The 15745-nt window shown below is 46.4% G+C and overlaps 1 protein-coding gene across 1 annotated transcript; it reads right to left on the bottom strand.

Moving 5' to 3' along the window:
• Positions 1 to 4796: 4796 nt before the first annotated feature.
• ECHDC3 (enoyl-CoA hydratase domain containing 3) lies at positions 4797 to 15745 on the bottom strand. Its single transcript, XM_087722749.1, has 5 exons — positions 15566 to 15745; positions 11150 to 11271; positions 9857 to 9954; positions 7058 to 7258; positions 4797 to 5928 (listed from the first exon to the last, which is right to left on the bottom strand). The coding sequence occupies exons 1-5, from the start codon at positions 15733 to 15735 to the stop codon at positions 5614 to 5616; spliced, it is 906 nt and encodes a 301-aa protein (XP_087578875.1). The 5' UTR covers positions 15736 to 15745; the 3' UTR covers positions 4797 to 5613.

Below are 15745 nucleotides of genomic sequence, written 5' to 3'. Positions count from 1 at the left end.
AAGTGAACAATTCCCGTGATCGCTAACTGAAATTGGGTTTACCAGTTTTCTGGATTTGTGCAACGCATGGATTGCAAGCCAACTAGGTATCTGGGTCACACCAAACGGCAAACTCAACAGCAACGTTGTAGCCGCACCCCAAGACTGTAGTAGAAACTTAAATCATCCGTTCCTTTCTCCTCCTATCGATGGGAGAATTGTGAGAAATGTTACAAAAAGGGCAGATTGCAAGAGAAGTTTCAGGTATCGATTTTGTAAAGTCCGAAATGTGAAGCCTTAAAAGAAAAAGCTTTGTGAACTGTTTTTTTAAAGATTTCTCTGTCCATTCGTGTCTGACTGTAAGGGTGTGGTGCTTATCTCAGTTTGTTAAGCCTGAGAGCCAGCACCGTCCAAAGATGTTTCCGTAGTCATGTGGCTAGCATGACTATATATCAAAGCAGTGGTGGGTTTCATATTTTTTTAGAACCTATTCTGTAGGTGTGGCCTGCTTTGTGGGAGTGGCTTGCCGGCAGGGGTGGGTTTCAGGCGGTTCGCGGCGGTCCCCGCGAACCGTTTGGTCGGCGAACCCGGAAGTAAGTAACTTCCGAGAACGCCGAAGGGTCCACCCGCCCGCCCGCGTTTCTTACCCGGTTTTGACGAGTTCTGCGCTTCCATGCATGCGCAGGACGCATACAGCGCCTGCGCAATCCTCCAGGAGCAGCTGGAGCATCGCACAGACGCTAGTATACATGCGTGCACTGCGCGCGTGCACGAGGACGCCGCTGGCTCCGTTCCAACCGAACCGGTTGGAACGGGGCGAGAAACCCACCCCTGCTTGCCGGCCACGTGACTGAGTGGGAGTGGTTTGCCAGCCATGTGACTGAGTAGGAGTGGCTTGGCAGTCATGTGACTGGGTGGGCGTGGCCGACTTGTAAAATGTGGTGAAACTCACTTAACAACGCTCTTGTTTAGCAACCAAAATGTTGGCTCAGAAACTCTGGCATTTGAAGCACGCAAGTCTTAAAGCTGTCAAGTTACAAGACCCTTGTACCCCTAACCCTTTAGAAAAACAAACCCCAGGGGTGTTCAAACTTGACAGCTTTAAGACTTGTGGACTTCAACTCCCAGAATTCCTCCTCTCGCTCTTCATCTTGACAGGGGGGCACTGCGGACAGGCGGGGCGCACATCTTGATGTTGTGCGGACAGGTTCTAAACGGCACTAAAGATTTGTGGAACCTCTTCTATAGAAGAGGTTGGAACTGGCAGGAACCCATCCCTGTATCAAAGGCAGATGGAGCACTGTTACCTTCCCACCAAAGTGGTACCTATTTATCTACTTGCATTTGTATGCTTGTGTGAGTTGATCTTAGGTAGAGGCAGATATTTCTCTCTCTGGGCACAAGGAGAATATATCTGCGGAACAAAACTCCGGATTGGCGACAGGAAGGGCATCTGGCCATTAAAACACTCTGCTACCTTCATTCAGCTGCCCAGACTCCACCCTGCAAGGGATTATGGGGTCGTTAAATGGAGATGATGATGATGATGATGATGATGATTTGGATGCTTTTGAACTGCTGGGTGGGAAGGAGCTGGAGGAAGGAACGGGCGCTCACCCCATCCCACAGCACTCGGGTCTTGAACCCGGTCTGTCAGTTTTCCATCTGACAAGCTCAGCCTCTTTAACCGCTGAGCCATCTGGCCCCGTTTTATAATGAAGCCTAAATTCTCCTTATATTTTCACATTATATTATTACATTTTTTACTCCTTATATTTTTATAGTGAAGCCTAAGTTAATATTCAAGGCACAAAAGGACTAAGAAAAGATCCTATCCTCATTTATTTATCTGGTACAAAGGAAAGAAATTACAGTTTCATTTAGAGTAGAGTAGAGGTTAGCACCCACCCCTCTCCCAGAGAAATGAAATATCCTCCGAAATATTGAAAAGGCAGAATATTATATTTCCCTGGATCATAAATGGAGGAACATGTTTTTTAGGCAGGAAACAGACTCACTCTTAAAAGCCCCCACCTTTCTCAATGGGCCATTAGGGCCCCTAAGCTAGTTTACTCTACATAACATAGATAGGATTAGCCTTCTGCAGAAACTCACCACATGGCATCTGGGAACCCAACCAAACTTGGACTCAAAACACAGCCTAGAGAGTTGCCCCTGCATGGCGCCATGGGAGTCTGACAACCAATCAGAATACATTTCTTACACAGGAACAGGAAACAGAGAGTGTAAAGCCCGAAAACTTTCAGCATCTCGCTCTCTTTTCTTCTTCACCCAACATCTGGAAGCATCTGATCCCCCTTTTCTGTTCAGGAGCTCAAGCCACGTGGTCCTGTCCACCATTAAACCATCTTTCCAAGCAGCCTCCATGTTTCCAGTGTCTTTTCCCCCACTTGGAACTGAACCCAGAAGGACATTTCTTCCAATATTCCTAAGGGGTGGCGTGAGACTGGGCCTGTTGTGGAGGGACGCTGCCCCCCACCAGCCACCAACTCCATCCCTTTAACAACCGCAACCAGAAGTGCTTGGGATTGCAGTTGTTGGATGAAGCAGTGATATCTTACTTAATTGGCCATTTTGCTCAATGACTTGAGATTCTGGTTCCAACTTTGGTGTTGGAATCAGTGATTCCAACATTACAGTTGTTGGATACAGGTGGAGGATCACCTGTAAGCAAAAACTGTCCTGTGCAATCCCAGGATGCCTCTTAATAGAACCCCCGTGGCTCCAGATAACATAGTTTGAATACTTTGGAGTTTGAGTAATGCACTGAAAATTAACTGAATTAACAGGAAAAATCCTGACAATGTTGGACTTCCTCAAGTTCCCTCCGATCTAGTGAAGGGCCAGTTTGCGGGTGAATAAATGATGAATTGTGTTTAGAGACGTTGAAAACCGGACAGTGAAAATGAATTCCTGAATTCTTCTGCCTTATTTTGCTCCTGCCTGATTCGCGGGTCACAGGGAAAAAAAATAAATCTGAATGCTTCCTGCGGCAGAGAATTGAGAAAGATGCTGGCAGTTTTTAGAATGTGAACATCGCCCCCTGGTGTTCATCCTTTAGAATAGCTCGATACCTCCTGAACAATATTCAAACCCGTCTAGAACAGAGATGTCAAACTCGATTTCATTAAGGGCCGCATCAGGGTTGTGTTTGACCTCAAGAGGGCCGGGTAGGCATGGCCAGGGTGCCGAGGAATGCGCACGGCCCTCCCTAGCTCTGTTTTCAGCTGCAACGACCTCCTGCAGAGCTCTGGCAGCAAAAATGCAGCTCCGGAGGGCCGCGTGATGGCTTCTGCAGCACTCTGCCAGCGAAAACGGAGGGCAGGAGGGCCGTGTGCGGCACTCCTGAACTCCGTTTTTGCTGGCAAAGGCACCACGAGCCAGTCCGCTGTTTCCAGGGCGGCCGCACAGGCCAGATCTAAGCACTCTGCGGGCCCGTTCAAGTTTGAGACTTGAGTTTGACACTCCTGATCTAGAAGGAAGGGATGCTAAACTAAGTAGGGGAATTGTCATTCAGGGACATTCTGAAGGGACAGCATTTCTCCATATACATATAGAAATATTTCTACACCAGATGCCTCTAGCTTGGGAGACATATCGTATTTTTCAGGCTATAAGACACACCATGATTTTGAAGAGGCAATTTTATATATATAAAAAAAGTTTTTGCACTCTGCAGGCCTCCCAAACCCTCTGCACGCCTCGTTTTTTGCAAAAATAAAAAGCTTTGGGAGGCTCTTAGAGTGCTCCTGGAGCTGGGGGGGAGGGGGAACGAGCAAAAAAATGGTCCATTTTTTGCAAAAATGTACCGTTATTTGCACAAAAAAGGGGGGGGCATGCAGAGGCTTTGGGAGGCTTGTAGAGTGCTCCTGGGAGCTGGGGGGGGGGGGGCAAAAACGGCCAATTTTTTGCTTGTTTTTGCCCTCCCCAGCCCTCAGGTCCATTTTTGCAAAGGGGGGGGCTGGGGTTTCAGGAGGCCAAAAATGGTGTATTTATTATATAAGACGCACCCAGATTTTCACCCTCTTTTTTGAGGGGAAAAGCTGCGTCCTATACTCCGAAAAATAAGGTAATTCAGGAATCATCAATGCAAAGGATAAATTCCAGCTGAATTTGCTTGATAGTATAGTGTTTCTAGATATCACCTTCTCCTGGTGACTGCCCCAATGTTACCCTCCTGTAGCTCTCTACCAGTAAAAATGGGGTGCGGGGTGGTACACACAGCCCCCCCCGAGCTCCATTTTCACTGACAGGGGGCTGCAGGAGGGCTGAAAATGGGGTGCGGGGGACCCCTGGGCTCCATTTTTGCTGGCAGAGGGCTATCAAAACACAGGTGCCCCCAACATGAACCCTGCGTCATGCCCACCAAGACCATGCTACTCCCGCCCAGTCCTTTGAGGTCAAACACAATCCTGATGTGGCCCTCAAATGAAATCGAGTTTGACACCCCTGCTGTAGGAGGTGACCAGTGAAGGGTCAAACACGTCATAAGTCACGAGTACCTGAGCGCCCACAAGAGATCGTAAGTCCAGCCCACTGTAAATTGTTTATCTACCGCCAAATTGCTTTGAACGTTAGTAGCTCAGATTCTTGTAGAGAGCTTAAGGTTACAAGAAATCTTTATACCTATTTGAGCTGCTGGAATCTCCTAATTTCCCAGGCAATTGGCATAACCCACAAGAAAGGTCCTGTTTTTTCCCCCCAGCCTGACATCTGAAGTCATAAACCAAGGAAATCACAACTTATAAGCCTAGTTACTGGAGGAATTCAATTAAGCCAATATATGTTTGGCCAGGTTAATGGTTAATGGTTAATTTTATTTATAGGCCGCCCAATCCCGGAGGACTCCGGGCGGCTTACAGAGAGGGGAAAGAAAGAAAATAAAAGAAAGTAAAAATAAAATAGACAAGTTAAAAACAACACATTCATTTCAATCGGGGCTGGACCTCAACAATGCGGTCAACAGCCCCAGGCCTGCCGGAATAGCCAGGTCTTGACAGCTTTTCTGAAGGCCATGAGAGTGGGCGAGGTCCGGATTTCTGGGGGTAGTTCGTTCCAAAGGGTCGGGGCAGCCACAGAGAAGGCCCTCCTCCGGGGAGCCACCAGCCGACATTGTCTGGCTCACGGCATCTGAAGGAGGCCCATCCTGTGGGATCTTATCGGCCGTTGGGAGGAGTGTGGCAGTAGGCTTTGGTTTTGGTTTAATATACTAGTACATTCAGATATGGTGGTTTATTTATTACATTGTGGTTAGGCAAACAATGGCTTAGCACCCTCAATCACAGTCTGTTATAGAGTAACATGTAACCATTAAATTCATAACCATCTTTTTAAACCAATATTCATAGGCCAATAAGGGATTCCGTAAAACAAGCTGAAAGTCCTGGGACATTCAAAGCAGGTTTGGGAAACCCAAAACTGGTTTTATTGACCAAATAAAAGGCTCTTAGAGATCTTAAATCAAATGTTTTTCAACCATGGCTACGTGAAGATGTGTGGACTTCAACTCCCAGAATTCTCTCTGTCTGTCTGGCCGGGGGATTCTGGGAGTTGAAGTCCACACATCTTCATGTTGAAAAACATTGGCCCAGATGTTCCTTGGAAATGTTTCTTTCAAGAATGGAACCAGTTGGGTTTGCGTTTAGAGATGAAGGCCTCGATTCCTTCCTGTCCGTCCTTCATAGCCAGGTTGTCCACCATGACCTGGGAAGCTATCTGATAGGCCGTGCTAATATCGTGTTCCATCTGCTTGTAAAATGTGGCCTTCCCCAGAGCTAACACGGCCCGGCTGCTTTGGCAAATCTTTTGGGCGATTTTCAGGGTCTCGCTTTCCAGCTGGTCCTCGGGTACAACTTGGCTGATGAGTCCGTGGAGAAGGGCATCCTGGGCTGTCATGGGCGCTCCGGTGAAGAGGAGCTCCAGTGCCACCTGGAAGAAAACACCTGAGCTGGAGACTTTGGATGTGCAACATCTGGCTCCTTTCAAGATCCTGATGCCCGTCTGATGGGCAAGTTCAGGCTAGGAAATCCCACCAGGCAAATATTTAAGGCATGAATTTGGGCACGCATTAAAACGAGCAGCGAGAGCATCTTCTCCAGCTACCTCTGCTTTCAGAAGCAACGACCTGGCTTAAGGAGATGCTGGTAGGACCTTTCCTTTGATTTTGGAATGAGGTGGCAACTCATAGCTGATCGCAATAGCACTTAGACTTATATACTGTATCACTCCACAGTGCTTTACAGCCCTCTCTAAGTGGCTTACAGTGTCAGTCTATTGCCCCCAACAATCCTCTTTTTACTGACCTTGGAAGGATGGAAGGTTGGCTCAACCTTGAGCCGGTCAGAATCGAACTGCCGAACTTACAGGCAGCCAACAGTCAGCAGAGGAAGCCTGCAGAACTGCATTCTAACTACAGGATCATCAGAGATCTTCCTTCCTTCCTTCCTTCCTTCCTTCCTTCCTTCCTTCCTTCCTTCCTTCCTTCCTTCCTTCCTTCCTTCCCTCCCTCCCTCCCTCCCTCCCTCCCACTTAGCAATAGCACTTAGACTTACACACTGCTCTACAGCCCTCTCTAAGCGGTTTACAGAGTCAGCCTCTTGCCCCCAACAATCTGGCTCCTCATTTTACTGACCTGGGAAGGATGGAAGGCTGAGTCAACCTTGAGCCGGTCAGAATCAAACTTCTGACTTGCAGGCAGCAGAAGTTGCCTGCAGTACTGCACCCTAACCACTGCGCCATTTAACCTTAGCTAATTTGTAATGAGGGGCAAAGGAAGGTCATCAAGTGGGGTGAAACTCATTTAACGTCGTGCTTAGCAAAGGAGATTTTGTACTCGATTGGGATCGTAAGCCAAGCAATGTCTGCATGCCGTCGCTCCTTTTTCAAATCAACTGTGGTGGCCAGCCACGGCTGCCTTGTGGCCAGAAGTTCCACAGCTCAATTTTGCCCATGTGAAATCGGTTGGCTTTATCCTTGCAGAACGGTTGACCCCATTCAAGCGATGGACATGGGAGCAAAAGAGAAGGGCCACCAAGGACCATTGGTGGATAAGGTCTACCTTTTTTGGCAGGGATCTTCCAATGGCTACTGCGGGCGTCGAACAGAAGAGGCCCACGTTCACTCCAGGCGTGGCGAACTTGGACTTCTCGCTGGCCACGGCAATGTCACAGCTGGCCACCAGCTGGCAACCGGCGGCTGTGGCGAGGCCATTTACTTTGGCAATCACGGGCACGGGTAGCTTTGGAAGCAAGGTCATGACCTGTCAGGAAGTGGTTTAAAAACAAAGGAAAACATGCGTGGAGATCAGAAGAAATGATAGTTCCACTTTACCCCATGTTAGATCCAGTGGTGGGTTTCCAATTTTTTTAGAACCTCTTCTGTAGGTGTGGCTTGCTTTGAGGGAGTGGCTTGCCAGCCATGTGACCGGGTGAGAGTGGCTTGCCGGCCATGTGACTGAGTGGGAGTGGCTTGGCAGTCATGTCACTGGGTGGGCGTGGCCAACTTGTAAAATGTGGTGAAACTCACTTAACAACGCTCTTGCTAAGCAACCAAAATGTTGGCTCAGAAACTCTGGCGTTTGAAGCACACAAGTCTTAAAGCTGTCAAGTTACAAGACCCTTGCACCCCTAACCCTTTAGAAAAAAAAACCCAGGGGTGTTCAAACTTGACAGCTTTAAGACTTGTGGACTTCAACTCCCAGAATTCCTCCTCTTCCTCTTCATCTTGATGATGTGTGGACAGGAGGGGGGAGGGAGCTGGAACCGGTTCTAAACAGCACTGTAGATTTGTGGAACCTCTTCTATAGAAGAGGTTAGAACTGGCAAGAACCCACCCCTGGTTAGATCACATCTGGAATACAGTGTTCTGACCTAGGCTTCCTGAGAAAGCATAAATCACAATCTTAGTCCCAAAACCCCTCTTTTATTTATACGGCTGTGAATTATGGTCATTCAGAGCCCGCAAGGCTTCACAAACAGCCTGTGAAGATTCCGACAGACGTCTGCTTGAGTTGCCACAGTCTTTCAGGGGAATGTTGATAAACACCCACCTTATCTCCCTTGGAAGGCTGCCAGAGACCTAATTGCCAAATGCAGAGCAAGGCCAAACTTAGCACAGAGTCAAACAGAACTTTTCAAAGTTTGAACCGACCAGATGAACTAATTGCTTCCTGAAAAGACTCACGTCCTATTCGCTCCTCTTTTATGTCTTATGGGAGGGGCTAATCATCTCCCAGCCTTACTCCCGAGTCGACCCTGTTTTCTTAATTGTTCGTGCCTTTGGGCAGCTCGGAGCCTTCTGGCGGTGGCCACTTTGGGTGTGTGCTTCCCGTTCTATGGTTGTGGCCCGGCTGCTGGAAAACTCTCTGCCCCGGCTCCTGGAAGACTGGCCTCTCGGAATAAGCCATCCTCAGTGTTGAGAGGGCAGCGATGGCAGCCCTGGCCCTGGCCATGCAGGGAGAGCTGGGCGAGGTTGTGGTGAGGACTGTGAGGTGCGCTAGCGGGGCGAGGGGACAGACGGACAGGCACTTGTGCAACCCCCCCTCCAGCCTGGCAGAGTGCCACTCACTGACCCAGCGGTATCCCAAAGGAACCAAGCTGCCTGAGCGCCAATCCCTCCCCCGCTCCCCCGCTCGCACAGCTTGGTGCCTTTGGGATATTGCTGGGTCGGTGAGTGGCACTCTGCCAAGCTGGAGAGGGGGGGGGGTGCTGGGTGGCTGCTCTCTTGCGAGCAGGCTCTCAAAGAGCCTGGCTCCAAAATAATAAGCCCCCTCCCCCAATAATAAGGCCAAGGCCATATTTTGGGGGTCAAAAGAAAATAAGACCCTGCTTTATTTTCAGGGAAACACTGTACATTAATATCAGGATTATATAAGTTTGATTAATGTAACAATTGATTGTTGTTATTTGTATTAACGTGAACCATTTTTCAACCAGAGGCTGCTCATATATAGATGCTGATATATGTTTAAAAATAAAAACCCAATAAACCTTATTAAAAGGGGGGAAATGGACAGATTTGGCTAATTAGTCCTTTATGATGTCAGTATTTAGATTAATATTACTGTATTTTTCGGAGTATAAGACAGACCTTTTTCCCTCAAAAAAGAGGCTGATAATATGGGTGCATCTTATACACTGAATACAGCATTTTTTTGCCTCCTGAAACCCCGCCTGCCTCACAAAAATGGCCGGTCATAGCCTTTAGGAGGCTTACAGAGTGGGGGCTGGGGAGGGCAGAAAAGAGAGAAAAATAGGCCATTTTTTGCTTGTTTTTGTGCCCCCCAAGAGCACTCTACAAGCCTCTTAAAGGCTATTCATGCCCTTTAAAAAAAAACGCCCCCTTTTTGCGAAAAACGGGCCATTTTTTGTAGGTCTGCAGAGTGCACATTTTTTTAAAAAAAATTGTCTCTTCAAAATCTTGGTGCGTCTTATACTCCGAAAAATAAGTCCTTCCTGTATAAAAAGTGTGTTCAAGGGTCATGCTGTTGCGTGCAGTGATACATCAGGGGTCTTGGAGTTGTGGGCTTCAAATTCTGAGAGTGGAAGTCCACAAGTCTTAAAGTTAGCAATAGCAATAGCAGTTAGACTTATATACCGCTTCATAGGGCTTTCAGCCCTCTCTAAGCGGTTTACAGAGTCAGCATATTGCCCCCAACAACAATCCGGGTCCTCATTTTACCCACCTCGGAAGGATGGAAGGCTGAGTCAACCTTGAGCCGGTGAGATTTTGAACAGCCGAACTGCAGAACTGCAGTCAGCTGAAGTAGCCTGCAGTGCTGCATTTAACCACTGCGCCAAGTTTGAACACCCTTGATTTAAAGTTAACATTTTGGCACCAAATCAACGTGGAAACTCACCTCTGAACAGGTTTGGAAGATGTCCATGTGGCGTTTTGTGTCTTCCTTCGGAGTCAGTTCCTTCAAGTCATGCCCAGAGGAGAACACAGGACCTTCAGCTTCAGGGAAGTTTGGAAAAAGGAGGAGGAGATATTTGCACAGGATGCCACAATGGCCTAGCTCACACAACACACACTGAACTAGAACATGCTCGACCAGTATTCCATTTGCATGACACGCTGAAACATGATTCACAAGCCATCATGGTTGGATTGTGGGGTCCTTGGTGCTCCTAGGTTGGCAGAAGCTGGGACAAGTAGCTCACTCCGTTATGCGGCGCTAGGGATTCACACCGCTGGACTGCCAACCTTTCTGATCGACAAGCTCAACGTCTTAGCCACTGAGCCACCCTATGTAAACTACTAAATTAATTAAACTACTAGACATACCCAATTTCTGAAACCATTCTTCATATCTTTTATCCATCAGTTCCCTAATCATCTTCGTTGCTCTTCTAATCATTTTGTTGCTTGAGAAAAACTGCTCTGCATAAGTGTCATTTAAAATCCATATTCTTGTTTTCAAGAAAGAAGGGGGGGAAAAACCACATCAATTGAAAGCCCATCCACTTTAGGCTCCATCTTGTTTTCTTCTTTGGGATTCGAACCACCAAACTGCTGACCTTTCTCATGAACAAGCTCAGCGCCTTAGCCACTGAGCTACCGCGTCCCTAACAAAGGATAACCCATGATGGTTCCACCACAAAACCGCGTTCGACTAAAGCGCGCTCGACGAAACCGCGTAGCTGACGTCATCAACAGGGCGACAACAGCGCGGAGACAGAAGCACGCTGTAAACGCTAAACCTAAAATTAACCCCTAAACCTAAACCTAACCCCCCTAAACCTAATCCTAAACCTAACCCTAAACCTAACCCTTAACGTAACCCTAAACCTAACCCTAACCCTAAACCTAACCCTAAACCTAACCCTAATCCTAACCCTTAAACTAACCCTAAACCTAACCCTTAACCTAACCCTAACCCTAACCCTAACCCTAACCCTAACCCTAAACCTAACCCTTACCTTAAGTTGAATCGGCTTACTTTCAAAGCGCTATTTAAAGCGCCCTTCTTTCTCCGCACTCACTGTTGTCGCCCTGTTGATGACGTCAGCGACGCGGTTTAATCAGGCGCTTCTTAGTCGAGCGCGGTTTTGTCGTGCCACGACCCATGATAGTTAGACGCAAATGATTGAGAAGACGCCTCTGCCAAATTCCACCTTCATTCATTTTCGGCTGTGAATGAACAACCTACCTGAAATGATAATGACGCGCAGATCCATGCTGTCAATATCCTGCAAAATATTCTGACGGAGGGACTTCAGCATGGCGAGAGAGAGCGCATTCCTTTTCCCAGGGTTGCTCAGGACAATATTCCTGTAAAGAAAAATTAATATTTATAAGCTATCATGGAAAGCAGTTTAGAGGGGCTGGGCTGATCTGATCTGAGTGTTTTGGAAGCTGGCTGTTAGAAAGTGCCGTGAGCTATTGTAAGTTTTGCAACTGCTAGCAAACTTTGAGTACCAGACTGTTTGTATGATACTGGACTATGTTATTTGGATTATCCCTTAACTGAAAGACATTGATGACTGACTGTCTTATCCGTGTATGACTTGGACTGTTTGATGGACTCTGATACCTCTATTTCCACGAAAGTAAAAGCCTATTTAAGCTGCAGTGTCTCTGAATGCTGGTTTGTGTGTTCTCCAACACAACTCTCACAACGCTTCGCTGAACGTACTCGCTCTCCCAACGGGGAGCTTACCTAACACTTGGTAGCAGAGGATGTTTCAATATCTTTCTCCCTACTTGGAACTGAACCCAGGAGGACATTTCTTCCAAAAGAAGGAAGGAAGGAAGGAAGGAAGGAAGGAAGGAAGGAAGGAAGGAAGGAAGGAAGGAGGGAGGGAGGGAGATAGATTATAATGTGAGGAAGGGTCTCAGGGATGTCCTCCCTTAGCACTTGGCCACCACAGGTGCCCCAGACCCGAGTCCTGTGTCACGCCCATCACACCCACCATGGCCACGCCCTTCGGGTCAAACACAACTCTGATGCGGCCCTCAATGAAATCAAGTTTGATGCCCCTGGCCTACATAAGGCACAAAAGCACTTTAGAGGAAAACAATTTGGTTCCTTGACTGAATAACTGATAATTGCTCTTGTGTTTGCTGTTCGCTGATTGAGATCAAATAGATTTGCAAGCTGAGAACATTTTTTTTTTCTGAATGAGAGGCCTAGGAAGTGATTTGCCCTCCCCCCCCCCCAACCAAATCAAGGCATGGTTTGCAAATGGACTTCACCAAGTGGATTTTACTGATTTTGAGGTCATTTCAAAAAGAGAGCCAGAAATTGGGTCTCCTTTCTGAATCACTTTTTCAACAGTTTCCTCCACTCTAAATTTAATCCACTATTAATCCATCTCTTTTTCTGCTACCTTCCCTTGTGCCCAGTTCCCTTTGCTCACTGATTTAGAAACTGATCCTTATCTTCACATTTCCAAAAAAGGAATTTCTTGTTTAGGCACTGTTAGTTATTAATTAATTGTGCTGCGGGGGAGAAGCTGTTTTTGAAAAAAGCTGCTTGCTAAATCTGCAGTGGGTGAACTTGACCTCAGCATACTAAAAAGCAGAGAAAATCTGCACCTCAAAAATAATAAGACCTCCCTGAAAATAAGGCCAAGTGCTTATTTTTGGGGGGGGGGTTTCAAAAGAAAATAAGACCCTATCTTATTTTCAGGGAAACACGGTACATGGTGTAAACCCAGTCATTACAGCATGTGAAAAGATGCATTGGCATAAAACAGGAGTAGGCAACTAAGAAGGGATGCAGTGGCTCAGTGGCTAAGTCAATCAGAAAGGTCAGCAGTTCAGCGGTTCAAATCCCTAGAGCTGCGTAACAGAGTGAGCCCCCATTACTTGTCCCAGCTTCTGCCAACCTAAGAATATGGATTTTAAATGACGCTTATGCAGAGCAGTTATTTTTTCAAGCAGCAAAACGATTGGAAGGGCAACAAAGATGATTAGGGAATTGAAAGCTAAAATATATGAAAAACGGTTTCAGGAATTGGGTATGTCTAGTAGTTTAATTAATTTAGTAGCTTACATAGGGACGCAATGGCTAAAACATTGAGCTTGTCCATCATAAAAGTCGGCAGTTCAATAGTTTGAATCCCTAGCGCGTGTAACGGAGTGAGCTCCCATTACTTGTCCCAGCTTCTGCCAACCTAGCAGTTCGAAAGGATGTAAAAATGCAAGTAGAAAAATAGGGACCACCTTTGGTGGGAAGGTAACAGCGTTCCATGCATCTTCGGTGTTTAGTCATGTTAGCCACATGACCACAGAGACGTCTTTGGACAGTGCTGGCTCTTCGGCTTTGAAACAAAGATGAGCACTGCCCCCTAGAGTCGGGAATGACTAGCATATATATGCAAGGGAAATCTTTACCTTTAGGCAATTAAGACAACTTGCTAGCAATGAACTTTCAGCTCCCAGAATTCCATTCAACTCCCAGAATGCTGTGCTGGCTCTGGAATTCTGGGAACCGAAGTCCACAGGTCACCCCATTACCCTAGTTGCTCACTCCAAGTTTAAAAGGTGCTATCAGGTGGTGTGTGTGTGTGTCTGTCAGAATGCTTCTGGCCTTCCCTTGGCTATTAAAGCCCGCTGGGTGATTTTGGGTTGGTCCTGATCTCAGCCCAGCCCACCTCACAGGGTTGTTGTTGTGGGGAAATAGGAGGGGAAAACATATGTACACCATCTTGAATGGTACTAAAAACCGATCATCATTATAATTCCTCTTTCAGATGTAGACACGTTATGGGTGTATATACGCCCATTGTGAAAACTCAGATCCATTGCAGCAACGTTCCAGAATTATAGAAACACAAAATCTATTTCATTTGCCAAGGGTATGCCAAGCCCTTTCCGGATTCCGGATTTGTTTCCGGTTGCAGGACCTTGGACCCAGTGAGTAAGTAAGGCAATGTTACTTACCATCGGGGCAATAAATAAATAAATAAATAAATAAATCATTGCGAGCGTTTCCCCTTTAAAGCAGCCTGGCTTTAAAGCTGGCTAAGGGATTCTGGGATTTGAAGTCCAGGCCCTCTAAAAGGGGACGGCTTTGAAAAACACCGCTTTAAAACTTTCCTCGGGGAAGCAAGAGGGGAAACCACCACCCCCATCACTTCTATATATCCGAGCAGGACGCTCTTTCATTTGTGCCCCCCCCCCCCCCACAATGGCAGCCCCAGCTTGGACATCCTAGCTTAGAATGGAACAGCTGGTACCGAGTTCTGCTGTGCTTTCACACATCTGCGGATTCACGCACGCCTCCGCCGCCTCCTCCAGCTTCACCCCATCCCAAACACTCGCTGGTGCTGGAGATCCTCCAGATTTGCAACCCGTAGTTGCAGATCCCAATTCTCAGGCTTGCCAAGGGAGGGGTATCCCCAAGGCAAGTGGGGGCTACAGGGAGAAGGGCAGTCCTCCCCTATTCTATTCCTATTCCATTCCTGCTCCTGTTCTGTTCCAGTTCTATTCTTTCCTATCCTATTATCCTATCCTATATATACTATTATCCATCCTATATCCTATTATTATATCCTATATCATATCTTATTATCCTATCCTATTATCCTATTCTATATCCTATCCGGTAACCTATCCTATTCTATTATCCTATTCTATATCCTATCATATATGCCAGTGTTTTTCAATCTTTTTTTGTGCAAAGGCACACTTTTTTCATGAATAAATCATGAGGCACACCACCATTAGAAAATGTTAAAAAAATTTAACTCTGTGCCTATATTGACTATATATAAAGTGTTTTTCCCAAGGCACACCTTACACTATGTCACGGCACACTAGTGTGCCACGGCACAGTGGTTGAAAAACACTGATATATGCTATATCCTATTCTATCCTACATCCTATTATCCTATCCTACTATCTATCCTATATCTATTCTATCCTATTATCCCATCCTATATCCTATCCTATTATCCTATTACCCTATCCTATATCCTATCCTATCCTATCCTATTCTATTATCCTATTCTATTATCGGATTCTATATCCTATTCTATCCTATTATCCTATTCTATATCCTATCCTATACCCTATCCTATCCTATTATCATATTCTATATCCTATCCTATCTTATCTTATCCTATTATCCTATCCTATCTCCTATCCTATTATCCTACAACACTATCCTATATGCTATCTCCTATTCTATCCTATCCTATCATGCTACTCTATTATCTATCCTATATCCTATCCTATCCTATCATTCTATTCTATATCCTATCTTATCCTATCCTATTATTCTATCTTCTTATCTCCTATCCTATTATCCTATTATCCTATATCCTATCCTATTATCCTATTATCCTATCCTATTATTCTATCCTATTCTATTATCCTATTCTATATCCTATCCTATATGCTATATCCTATTCTATCCTATCATCCTATTCTATTATCTATCATATATCCTATCCTATCATCCTATTCTATATCCTATCTGATCTTATCCTATCCTATTATCCTATCTTATCTCCTATCTCCTATCCTATTATCCTATCCGATCCGATCCTAGCTGAATCATTCTATTATTATTCTATTCTAACCCGGAAGTTCCGGGGCTTTGCATTCTCTGCCCAACCTGATGCCTTCGCTCTGCCACACGCGGGTGAGCTTCCCTTGCTGCTCCTGCTGGCGCTGCCCATCGGGCGCTGGGGCTGCGGGGGTGCCGGTCGAAGCAGCCCGGCTGCCCAGGACGAGCCGCACCAGCTTCGCCCCGCAAAGCCCTCCGCGGGCGGCTGCAGCGGCCATGGCTCGTAGA

Source organism: Thamnophis sirtalis, unplaced genomic scaffold (assembly GCF_051295495.1).
Source record: "Thamnophis sirtalis isolate CommonGarterSnake01/CBP01778 unplaced genomic scaffold, rThaSir2_p1.2 scaffold_9, whole genome shotgun sequence".
Lineage (NCBI taxonomy): Eukaryota > Metazoa > Chordata > Lepidosauria > Squamata > Natricidae > Thamnophis > Thamnophis sirtalis.
The sequence above is the reverse complement of the archived record's forward strand: the minus strand, read 5'-3'. Positions and strand labels throughout refer to the sequence as shown.

Excerpts from the sequence above, each read along its gene's own strand:
- ECHDC3 (XM_087722749.1), bottom strand. The coding sequence starts at position 15,735 with ATGGCCGCTGCAGCCGCCCGCGGAGGGCTTTGCGGGGCGAAGCTGGTG. Across the intron at positions 7,259-9,856 it reads TCTTCCAAACCTGTTCAGAG|GTCATGACCTTGCTTCCAAA; the intron begins GTGAGTTTCCAC and ends ACTTCCTGACAG. Across the intron at positions 5,929-7,057 it reads GAAGATCCCTGCCAAAAAAG|GTGGCACTGGAGCTCCTCTT; the intron begins GTAGACCTTATC and ends GTTTTCTTCCAG.